This window comes from Dipodomys spectabilis, unplaced genomic scaffold (assembly GCF_019054845.1).
Source record: "Dipodomys spectabilis isolate Male_0828 unplaced genomic scaffold, ASM1905484v1 ptg000148l, whole genome shotgun sequence".
In the NCBI taxonomy this organism is placed as follows: Eukaryota; Metazoa; Chordata; class Mammalia; order Rodentia; family Heteromyidae; genus Dipodomys; species Dipodomys spectabilis.
In genome coordinates this window covers 2,734,632-2,747,216 of record NW_024870825.1, presented here as the reverse complement: position 1 = coordinate 2,747,216, position 12,585 = coordinate 2,734,632, and the positions used below count along the sequence as shown (strand labels likewise).

At 49.1% G+C, this 12,585-nt stretch overlaps 1 protein-coding gene across 3 annotated transcripts in view; it reads right to left on the bottom strand.

Moving 5' to 3' along the window:
* Window positions 1-10,881, bottom strand: part of Trim33 (tripartite motif containing 33) — a 76,786-nt gene extending 65,905 nt beyond the window's left edge. For all 3 annotated transcript variants that reach the window (XM_042692266.1, XM_042692267.1, XM_042692268.1), the window contains exon 1: window positions 10,356-10,881. In XM_042692266.1, the coding sequence (XP_042548200.1) occupies window positions 10,356-10,881 (526 nt within the window). The remainder of the gene's footprint in view (window positions 1-10,355) is intronic.
* Between the last annotated feature and the right edge of the window lie 1,704 nt (window positions 10,882-12,585).

Below are 12,585 nucleotides of genomic sequence, written 5' to 3'. Positions count from 1 at the left end.
ACACCATCAAAAAAAGAAAAATCCATAGTGAGAACCTGTTAAATATGTAATAAGACAATTTTAAGATGTTATTTAAAACTCTAGAATGGAAAACTTGTAGTAAGTTCATCTTGGTGAAATTACATAACAATATTTGCTTTCAAACCTGAGTGCAAGTAAAAGACTACAGAGGGTCTTCCACCATGCTCACCCACAATATTGCTATTTTAACTATTACTTGTACAACTGTGGTATTACAATTGTGAGCAGGTATCCAACCATAACTACTATTACCAAAACTGTAGTCCTCTTTAACTCTGCAGTCACTAACCAACAACTCCCCAAGCCTAACTTAGAAAATTCCAAAATCTGTTTTGTTGGCTGTGGTAGAATACTAACCTAGTATGCTTGAGGATCCGTGTTTGATTGGGGGAGGGAGGGGACTAAATACATAAATCAACATATAAATACACAAATCAAACCCTAAGCACTTCAAAGTAGATAAGCAAGAGAGAGGAGTGTTGACTGAAATATGCTGTATATATTGTTGGCAATGTTGCAAAGAAACCCTTTTATTTGGGGGGTCCAGTCGTGGGGTCTGAACTCTGGGCCTGGGTGCTGTCCCTCAGCTCTTCAGCTCAAGGCTAGCACTCTACCACTTGAGCCATAGAGCCACTTCTGGCTTTTTTCTTTTTGCTTATGTGGTGCTGAGGAATTTAACCCAGGCCTCAGGCATGCAAGGCAAGCGCTCTACCACTGAGCCACCTTCCCAGCCCCAAGAAACCCTTCTTGTATAGATAAGGCACGCTAATAAAAAATTAACATCGGGCTGGGAATATGGCTCAGTGGTAGAGCGCTTGCCTGGCATGCATGAAGCCCTGGATTCAATTCCTCAGTACCACATAAAAAGAAAAGAAAAAAACACACTGGGCACCGGTAGTGCATGCCTGTAATCCTAACTACTCAGGAGGCTGAGATCTGAAGTTCAGGGTTCAAAGCCCAGGCAGGAAAGTCTATGAGACTCTTATCTCCAAAAAAACTACTAGCAAACCGGAAATGGTGCTGTGGCTCAAGAGGTAGAGCACTCGCCTTGAGCTGAAGGGCGCAGGGATAGTTCCCAAGCCCAGAGTTCAAGCCCACAACTGACAAAAAAGAAAACAAATGGAAGTGGTACTGTGGCTCAAACGGTAGAGTTAGCCTTTAGCAAAAAGAGAGTTCAGGGACAGTGCTCAAGCCCTGAGTGCAACCCCCCAGGACTGGGCAGGAGAAAAAAAAAAATCTACTTTCTCTCATGATTGCTCCTACTCATAATGCTTCATATTATTTTAATCCTGTTTGTCATCTTCTGTGTGGATATTCTCAAATATTCATTCATGAAGTAGCCTATTAAGAACCTCATTTGGGAGCCTGGGAGGCAGTGTCTCAGTATGGCCTTCAGCTCACCATCCTGCATCAATATTCTGCGTTATTGGGATTATATGTGTATGCTACAGTCTTTTTTTTTTTTTTTGGGGGGGGGGTCCGGTCGTGGGGCCTGAACTCTGGGCCTGGGCACTGTCCCTCAGCTCTTCAGCTCAAGGCTAGTGCTCTACCACTTGAGCCACAGTGCCACTTCCGGCTTTTTTGCTTATGTGGTGCTGAGGAATCGAACCCAGGGCTTCATGCATGCAAGGCAAGCACTCTACCACTGAGCCACCTTCCCAGTCCCTGCTACAGTCTCTTCTTTCTTGAATATCTCATTTATGTGTATATCACATGGCTATCAATGCTTCTCTTAATGGACACAAGTTTTGCCTCCACCTTTCAACTATTATAGTACATTGGGTATATAGTTCAGTGGTATAATATTGGCTCAGTGCTCAAGGCCTTGAGTTCTATCTCCAGCACTGAAAAGTGCTGCAATGAACACTGGCAGGAATCTGTTTGAGTTCCTGTTTTCAATCTTTTGGAGTACTAAAGAATGTAAGATTAGAACTGCTGGGACACATATATGTTTAACTCTTTGAGGAACCACCAAAGTATTTTCTACAATGGCAGCCCCATTTTACATTTCCACCAATAATTTACAAGGGCCCTAATTTCCCAAAAGCCTTGACAACAATTTCCAGTTTTTGGACAAGAGACATTTCACTATGTTAAGTATCTTCCTGTGGTTTTGTTTAACACACACACACACACACACACAATTTGTTTAACACACACACACACAATTTGTTTAACACACACACACACACACACACCTGGATCAAACCCAGGTGCCATTTCCACCAATAATTTACAAGGGCCCTAATTTCCCAAAAGCCTTGCCAACAATTTCCAGTTTTTGGACAAGAGACATTTCACTATGTTAAGTATCTTCCTGTGGTTTTGTTTACAACACACACACACACACACACACACACACACACACACACACACACACACACACACACACACACACACACACACACACACACACACACACACACACACACACACACACACACACACACACACACACACACACACACACACACACACACACACACACACACACACACCTGGATCAAACCCAGGTGCCAGTATGTTGGTTTGAACTCAGGGCCTCATGCTCTCCCTTGGATTGCCTGTTCCTGGCTGATTTTTTAGTACTCCTACCAAGCCACTAGTCCAGCATTTTGCTGGTTAACTGAAGATGTTGTCCAGCATTTTGCTGGTTAATTGAAGATGTTGTCTCAAGAACTTTGCTGCCTGTGCTGGCTTTGAACAGAGATCTTCCAGGTCCCATCCTGAGGATCTTTTAAGTAGCTAGGTTTACCAGTATGAGAGACCCCAGCCCCCAGCAAGGACTACAAAAAATCTTTTCATGTGTTTATTGGCCATTTATACATCTTCTTTGGAGAAATGTTCACTCAGATGTCTGACCCATTTTTACTTTGATTTCTCTTTATTAAGTTGTAAGAGTTCTTTATATATTCTAGATACTACATCCTTATCCAATATATTACTTACAATTAGTTTCTCAAATTCTACAGGTTTTCTTTTCATTGTCTTGATAATATCCCTTAATGCACAAGTTTTAATTTTGATGATGTGTTTTGCCTACTTTTTTCTTTTGTTTTGCTGATTCTTTTACTATCAAATAAGATTCCACTGCCTTAGGGTCCAGGTATGGTTGTAGTGATAGAATATCTCCTAGCAAGTGGCCCCAGTTCAAGCCTCAGTACCATAAACAAATAAACAAACAAACAAACCACCACATTCTCATCTAAGAGTTTTATGATCTTAGCTTTTGCACTGGGGTTGTTTGCCCACCAGCTTGAAGTTAACATATTTGGTATGGGGCAGGATCCAACTTCATTCCAGTTGTCTGGATAGCATTTCCTTGAGAGACTGTTCTTTCCACCGCTGAATGGATTTGACTCCCCTGTTGGAAATCATCTTGATAGAGTGAAGGTCAAAATAAACTCAACTCATGCTGGGTGTCAAGAGGGTAGAACTGCCTGAGGACAAGCAGAGGGAGTAAGACCTACCCCATTTAGCTTTGTATGGTTAAGATATAAAAGTAGAACTGGAACTGGTGGCTCATGCTTATAATCCTAGCTACTCAGGAGGCTGAGGTCTGAGGATCACAGTTCAAAACCAGCCCGGTCAGGAAAGTCCATGAGATTGGTATCTCCAATGACCACCAGAAAACCGGAAGTGGCGCTGTGGCTCAAGTGTTAGAGCGTTAGCCTTGAGCTGAAGAGCTGAGGGACAGCACCCCACGACCGACCAAAAAAAAAAAAGATATATAAAAGTACTATTCAGAAGTGGTGCTTTGGCTCAAATGGTAAGAGCACTAGCCCTGAGAACAGAAGCTTAGGGACAGAGCCCAGGCCCTGAATTCAAGCCCCAGGACGGGTGCTCCCCCCCAAAAACAAAGTACCACTTACTCAAAAGCTGAAAGAGAGCTAGATATAAAAATTCAATTACTAGGCAAGCCACAAGTAAGCTGTATATCTGACAAATATACAAATTTGGGACCAGACATAGTGGCTCATGCCGTTAGAGGTAGGAAAACTGAGATCTAAAGTCAACCCCAGGCAAAAAGCAAGACCCTATCTGATAAAGAAACCAAAGCAGAAGGAGACAGGAGGAGGCTGACTTAAGTAGTAGAGCACTTTCTAGGAAGCCCTGAGTCAAACCCCCAGAAGTCCATCAAATAATAAAAAAAAGTTGGTTTTTTTTTAAAACCAGGGCTGAGAACCGAACCCACGGCCTTGCGTGCGCCAGGCGGGCGCCCCTCCGCTGGGCTAAACCCCCAGCCCCTAAAAAAAAGTTTTAAAGAGAGACTCCTACACAAGTACTACTGAGAAAAAACCTTGGGCACATAGGGCAAGGTAGTATGGCTGAGTGATAACAAGAGCTTGACTGGCACACATGAAGCCCTGGGTTTGATCCCTAGTCTCACAATATAAAACATAAGCCAGGTGCTGGTGGTTCACACCTGTAATCCTAGCTACTCAGGAGGCTGAGATCTGAGGACCCCACTCAAAGCCAGCCAGGCAGAAAAGTCTATGAAACTCTTATCTCCAATTAACTACCAGAAAAGCTAGAAGTAGAGATACGACTCTAGAAGTAGAATACTAGACTTCTGCAAAAAAGCTTAAGGTCAGTGCCCAGGCCCAGAGTTCAAGCCCCAGGACCAGCACATACACATATACACAATAATATGTGATATATATGCAGACACAATTATATACATACCACAGACATATTAAAGATGAATCATTCTATATTTCTTTTAATCTCTTTAACCCAGATTCTTTGTTAAGACAAGTTCTCATTATGTTGCCCAAGATGGCTTGAACTCATTCAAGTAATCCTCCTTCCTTCAGCTTCCAGAGTAGCTGGGACTATAGGCTTGTACCACTACACTTGGCTTACGTAATCTGTTTTAATGCATAGTTTTCTTTGGGAAGGGGCAAGTGGCTCACCTATAATACTAGCTACTAGAAGACTAAGATCTGAGGACTGCAGTTTGAAGCCAAACTAGGTAGGAAAGTTCCTAAGACTCATCTCCAATAAACTACTTAGAAAAAGCAGAAGTGGAGCTGTGGCTCAAGTCGAGTGCTAGCCTTGAGCAAAAGCTGCTCAGGCTCAACACCCAGGCCAAATTCAAGCCCCAGGCCCAGCAAAAATAAAGCCTGGCTTTATATAATCATGAACTAAAGAAAAAGGTAAGGAGGACTGTGAAGGTGGCTTAGTGGTAGAGTGCTTGCCTAGCATGCATGAGGCCCTGGGTTCAATTCCTCAGGACCACATACACAGAAAAGGCCAGAAGTGGCGCTGTGGCTCAAGTGGTAGAACGCTAGCCTTGAGCAAAAGAAGCTCAGGGACAGTGCCCTGGCCCTGAGTTCAAGCCTCAGGACTGCTCCCCGCACCACCAAAAAAAAAAGCCTTAGAAGGAGACACTAATCAAAATGCTCTGTACTTATTACCTAACTTAGGGAATTGTAACCTCTTGTACAATAACTAAACAATAAAATTTTTTTAAATGTTAAGTTTATAGCAACAGATCCAAGTTTTCCAAAATTCTACTTTTCACGTAAGCGCCAACATTTATACCTGGGAATATGTAACGTCAGCCATCTTCCTAGAAGTGACAGGCTCCATTCACTCTTGATTTTTTTTTTTTTTGTCGTGGGGCTTGAACTCTGGGCTTGGGCGCTGTCCTTGTGCTCTTCAGCTCAAGGCGAGCTTGTGGCTTGAGCCACAGCACTACTTCCAGTTTTGGGGGGGGCGGAGGGGGGCTATTGGAGATAAGAGTCTCACGAACTTTCCTGCCCAGGCTGGCTTTGAACCACGATCCTCAAATCTCAGCCTCCTGAGTAGCTAGGATTACAGGTGTGAGGCACCGGCGCCCGGCTTCCATTCACTCTTGAGAAAATGTCTGCCAAACACCTATGCATAAAAACATCTTCTTATTTTCCTGGGGGACAGGGGAAGCTAATTCAACTTGGAATACTAGCAGTGTGCCAGTAAAGACAAATGACTGAATATGCTTGAAGTCACTATCTTAAGTCATGTTAAGTTTGACCCATCACTGCGTTTCACCATTCCTAAGTCAGCAGAGTAAGTAGGTAAATAATGAAACAGTATGGTTAATTATGAAAACTGCTTTAACCTTGCAAACCACGAAGAGACACAACCCTACAACCAGTACATGAAACTAAGAATCACTGTTCAGCGAGGCAGGGCAGTGCCCTGGTCTATAATACCAAATACTCAGGAGCCTGAATCAGGAGGACCACTTGTTAAGACCAGGAGTCCAAGGCCAGCAGGAATTACTGCTTTGAAGTATTCTCTCTTAGGACAGATGAAGAAATAAAAGGCAGCTGGGCACTGGCAGCTAACCTCTGTAACCCTAGCTATTAAGGAGGCTGAGATCTGGTGATGGCGGTTCAAAACCAGCCTGGGCAGGAATGTACATGAGATTCTTCAATAAACCACCAGAAAAAGCTGGAAGTGGCACTGTGGCTCCAAGTGGTAGAGCACTAGCCTTGAGCTGAAGAGCTGAGGGACAGCGCCCAGGCCCAGAGTTTAAGTCCCACCAACACCACCACCAACAAAAAACAACCCTGAATATCCCTAACTAGAACTCTTTATGCACCGGCACTACACATTATCAAGAGGATTAGTTTATAAACTTTTACAAGTTTTAGGTAGATTCAGAATTCAAATGACTTTTACAAAAGTAGATGTAGAAAGCCTAGGAAAATACAATTTACCTTCCTGCTGCTTTTGTTAACTGTGAGATACAAGTACTCATGAGAGCAATGGGGAGCTAGAAGATGACTGAACTAGCTCAATTGATTGGGGCTTCATGCTTTGCAATGCACTGAGGCAGGTATACTAATCAAAATTTATAGATGCTGAGTATGATGCTTCAACAATAAATGGTAAAGCTCAGAAACTAATTTAGGTGACCTGATTCCTAAATTCTGTGTTTAAAGAATCCCGATGTTTAAAGTTAAGGTATTTCAGCTTTTTTTGATGGCCGTGATAGGAAGTGAACCCAGGACCTCAAACATGTTGGGCAAGTGATCTACCACTAAGTTCCATACCAATCCCTTTGAAACATCTTTAGTGACTGATTGCAGCTGTGAGACTCTATTATCATTCAAAACCACAACCTTGCTTGGTGTTGATGTTTCACACCTGTAATCCTAGCTACTCAGGAGGCTGACATCTGAGGAGCACAGTCGGAAGCAGCCCAGTCAGTAAAGTCCAATAGACCACTAAAAACCCTTAAGCGGAGTTGTGGCTCAAATGGTAGAGCGCTAATCTTGGGCATAAAGCTCAGGGACAGTGCCCACCCACTCAGGACCAGTACATGCACATATACAAACAAAATTACCCTCAAGGTTAGCCAGTCTTGATGGTACACACCTATAATCACAGCACTCAGAATAATGAAGTAGGAGAATCACAAGTTCAAGCCTACTCTGGACTGGTGAGATCCTACTGGGAAGTGGAAGGGGTAGGGAGACTTCAAACTTGGAGCTGGGAATATAGCTCTGTGGTAGAGACCTTGCCTACCCTTACTTTGCACATGTGAGAGTAAGCACCGGGAAGGGAAAAAAAAAAAAACCCTCAAATTTATTAAGTTAAATGGAATGTTAAAGTAGAGCCTAAAAAGTACCTCACACAGATAAGCCACAAAAAAGAGGTCACAACTGCTCAACAGTGTACGTACTCCTGGGGCAAAACCTTCCCAGGCCTCTAGCCGATGTCCCAGGAGAAGCTCAGGAGATCTATGAGGAAGACAAACACCAAGTACTCTTCAACTCTGCACTCTCCTCCCCCTCCCACTATTTCAGAATGTTCACACGAGGTGAAGAATTCAGAAGAACCATTTTTCAGTGGTTTAGTTTTAGGTTTAAGACTGTGTCTTGCTATGTAGCCCACACTGGCCACAAACTCACAATCCTGCCTCAACCTCTTGACTACAGGAATTACAGGAATAAGGCCACCAAACCCTGCCTTAGAACCATTTTTACGTTAATTCTTCTATCACCCCTCAGGAACTATAAAAATATTAAACCTAGGGCTGGGAAGGTGGGCTCAGTGGTAGAGTGCTTGCCTTGTATGCATGAAGCCCTCGGTTCGATTCCTCAGTACCACACATCAGCTGAAAAAGCTGGAAGTGGTGCGATGGCTCAAGTGGTAGAGTGAACATACAATTTTACAGGAAAGAACTCAACCACTTTATACTGTAGAGGACCTAAACAGGACATAGCTTCCTAACAGCAAGGCCCAATGCAAGCTACTCCTAATCCAGTCCCTCACCTCACTGCAGTCTCAGATGTGCCCTACAAGTCTCATCTTCAAGAGCTCATTTGAAAGTTTGCTCAGATTAGCACCAAAATTTTGGTGTGTCCCTGAGCTTTTGTACTCAAGGCTAGAGCTCTACCACTTGGACCAAAAGCTCCAAATCTGGCTTTTTGGTAGTTAACTGGAGATCAGAGTCTCAGCCAAGCTGGACCCTTGTAAGCTCACACCTGTAGACCCCAGCTACTCAGGAGGCTGAGTTTTCCTGAGGACAGCAGATGGAAGCCAGCTTGGGTAAGAAAGTTCGTGAGTGAGACTCATCTCCAATTAACCACCAAAAAACCAGAAGTGGAGCTGTAGCTCAGTCTCAGCCAGACTGCCTGGTTGAAAACCATGATCCTTGGATCTTAGCCTCCTGAGTCGCCAGAATTACAGGCATGAGCCACCAACGCTCATCTTAAAATTTGTATTTTTATTGTTATCTGCACAACCACTATTAAAAAGCCCTTCTGACTCAACGTGAAGAGGAACAACATAAAAAGTTCTTTAAAAAGCTTACATTTGAGATTCAGCAAATAAGAGCAAGTTTATTCTGATTTTTCAAACACTCCAATAAAAAATTAGACTTATTGGGGCTGGGAAGGTGGCTCAGTGGTAGAGCGCTTGCCTTGCATGCCTGAGGCCCTGGGTTCGATTCCTCAGCACCACATAAGCAAAAAGAAAAAAGCCGGAAGTGGCGCTGTGGCTCAAGTGGTAGAGCGCTAGCCTTGAGCTGAAGAGCTGAGGGACAGCGCCCAGGCCCAGAGTTCAAGCCCCATGACCGGACCCAAAAAAAGCAAAAAAAAAAAAAATTAGACTTATTTCTGAAAGTATGTACAAATTCCTCAAACTGTAGGGTATCACTAGCAACAGAAGCTCACATAAGGTACTCAATAAAAGTGCAAAAGGTAAGAGCTGGGGGAAGAGAGGGCCTGTGTGGTTCAGAGCCTGCCTAGCATGTGCAAGGCCCGAGTTCAATTCCCAGCACTGGAGGGTGGAAAAAAAAAGTACAGACAGTCAACCCAAACAAACTGAACCAAAGTCTGAATAAATCGCTCTATCAGCATTTTTATAAGCTCTCTAGATGATTCTTTCTCACTCAAAAGCCATTTGTTCTGCAAAATCTTAATAAAAGAGATGAGCAGGTAAACAAAAATAAGCATCTTGGATTCTAACTGTGCTAGAAGAAAAAATATGTCAGAAAGTGACCTGGAGAACTTCTTTAAAGTGACTACTCAAGTCTTTCTTCGTAGACACTTGGAGCAAGGAACCCTTCATTTAAAAATAATGGTTCTCAAACTTCAGTGCACACATGAGAATCACCAGAGACCCTATAAAGGACGATGGGTACTCAGGTCTACTGCGTGGGCCATGGCTCTGCCTTCCTAGGGACAGAGAAGAGACCGGCGACACGAGTCTAAGGTTCTGCACTCTGCATACAGAGAATGGAAAGAGCGGTGAAGATTGAAACGACAAGAGCCAAACAAGCTGGCTGGGAGCAGGGCAGGACCTGGGGTGGCACCTGAGAAGGCGACTGCAGGCCATGCGGGAACCCCGGAACCCCAGGCTGGGAACGACAGGCTGTGCGCTAAAGCCTCCATGGAAGCCAGCGGCTCTTACTTACGTGACGCTGACCAGAAGACTGGGCTCGGAGCGCGGGGGGCCTTCAGGACGGGGTCCCTCCGTTCCCCCCCCCCCGCGGCTCCCCTTCAGGACGGGGTCCCTCCGTCCCCTCGGCTCCCGCGGCGCTGCCCTCTGCGCCCCACACGTCCCCTGCCAGGCTGGGGCGAGCGAGGTCCCCAGCCCGGCCCCGACGCGGCGGACGCGAGCCCGAGCCCCACGCTCCCGGGCCTGGGCTCCGCAAGGATCCCTTGGCCTGCCTCCGTGTGTGCCTTCTACTGCCCGCAGCCGGCCACGGCTCCGTCCGCGCCCGCGCCCCCTCCCCCAGCCTGCCGGGGCCCCGCGGGCGCACCTGGCTGGACGTCGCCGTCGCTGCCCCCGCCCCGGGCCCCCGCCCCACCGGGCCGGCCCCGCAGACCCACCTTGCTGGACGTCGCCGTTGCTGCCCCCCGGGATGGGCACGCTGAGCTGGCGCTCGGGCTCGGGCAGGCAGCGCAGGCAGAACGAGTGCAGGCAGGGCAGCAGCTTGGGCTCCGCCTCGCGCCGGCTCTGCAGGCTCTGCTGGCACACGGCGCAGGTGTCCAAGAGCGAGGCCGGCGGCCCCGCCGCGGGGCCCGGGCCCGCCGCCGACGCGGAGGCCGCCGAGGCCGGCGCCGACGCGGAGCTCCCGGGAGCCGCGGGGCCCGAGGCCGCAGGGGCGGCGGCGGCGGCGGTGGCGGCGGCGGCCGGGCCTGAGGAGGCCGCGGCCCCCCCGTCCTCGTCGGGCCCCGCCGCGACGCCCTCCGCGCCGGCCCGGCCGCCTTCCTCCTCCTCCTCCTCCACCAGCACCGCGGCGAGAGGCGGCTCCGCCTCCTGCGCCGCGGGCCCCGCGGCCCCGGCGGCTCCCGGCGCGCCGCCGCCGCCCCCGCCGCCGCTCTCAGCCTCGCCGCCGCCTTTGTTTTCCGCCATGTTTTCCTCTTTGAACCCGCCGGACCGCCCCGCGCCGTCCGCCGCCCGCGCCGCCGCCGCCCGCGCCGTCGCCGCCGCCGCCGCCCCCAGCCTCAGCCTCAGCCGCAGCGAGAGCGGCCCTCCGAGAGCGAGCGAACGAGCGAGCGAGAGGCGAACGCGAGAGCGCGCGCGCACGCAGCGCCCCCGCCCTCGCGTCGCGCGGTGGGGGAAGGCGGCCGCGAGGCGCGCACGCGCGGACGGACGCACGCACGCACACGCGGACGTCACGGGGGCGGAAGCTCGGAGCCCAGGGGCTCGGCGCGCAGGCGCGGACGCGGCTCGGACACACCGTCCCGGAGGCTGGTTGCGGCGGCGCGCTCGCCGCGTCGCGTCGCGTCTGTGCGTCGCGTCGTTGCGCTCGGGGAGCCTCTTAGGCCCGAAGCCGCTGGCGCTGGCGGTCTCTGAGCCGCGAGAAGAAGGGTGGAAGAGTGGCGGGGTGGGGGATCCCCGGCCGGCGGGGACCCCCCCCCCCGGAGTAGCGGTCTGCCCGGGATGGGCTGGGGGAGCCCGGGAGGAAGGACCTCCCGACAGCCATCTTTAGCTTCTGAAGACGCCTCTCGCACCTGGCCACGCACAGAACGCAGCTGCCCAAGGAGCCGTGCGGGGCGGCGAGGACGGGCGTCACCCGGACTAGGCGGGGAGGGCGTGGAGCCGGGGGGCCTCGCGCGGAGCTGGCCGGCAACTCCCCTCAGAGAGCCCGCGCAGACCCGCGAGGCGAGCAAGAGGAAAGCACCCCGGCTCCGGCCTGAAGGGGCAGAGGTAAGGGCCGCGAGGCGGGCCGGGCAGGCCTAGACTTCCTTTCTAAGGCTAAAAATCTCGGGGCTGGGAAGGTGGCTCAGTGGTAGAGCGCTTGCCTCGCATGCCTGAAGCCCTGGGTTCCATTCCTCAGCACCACATAAGCAAAAAGAAAAAAGCCAGAAGTGGCGCTGTGGCTCAAGTGGTAGAACACTAGCCTTGAGCTGAAGAGCTGAGGGACAGTGCCCAGGCCCAGAGTTCAGGCCCTAGGACAATAGATAGGCAATAAATAAACACACCAGTTCTCCTGATTGAAACCCCCAGTGTTGCAGTGGTGGGCCACACCACCACACTTTTTTGTTTTGTTTTGTTTTCTGGCAGGTATGGAGGCCTGCACTCAGGAAGGCCTGCTCTTCCCTGCCTTTCACTCACTGAGTGCTGTACCACTTGAGCCACGTGTTCATTTCTCAGTCTTTTAAGGACGTAGGCATATAAGAAACAAAATTTGAAAAATATGCATATATTTCTGTGTGCGGCCTAGGCTCCTTTAAAAGCCTCTTATCTCCCATCCCCCATCGTTTGTGCCTCTCCAGCCACACTGGCTCCAGGATGGGCTTCTAACAAGCCCAGAATCCCTGCTGCCTTGGCTTTATGCATGTGCTATTTTTTTTTTTCTACCTGGAGCACACAGCTTGGGAAGAGAGGCTTCTTCACCTTAAAAGCAGAAGCGTTGCTCAATCACTCCTAGTCCCTTTCATCCCATACTTCTCTTGGTAATTACCACTCTTCTCTGCTCTCCTCTATTACATTTCTTTTTTGGGGGGTCCAGTTGTGGGGTCTGAACTCTGGGCCTGGGTGCTGTCCCTCAGCTCTTCAGCTGAAGGCTAGCACTCTACCATTTGAGCTACAGCACCACTTGCAGCTTTTTTC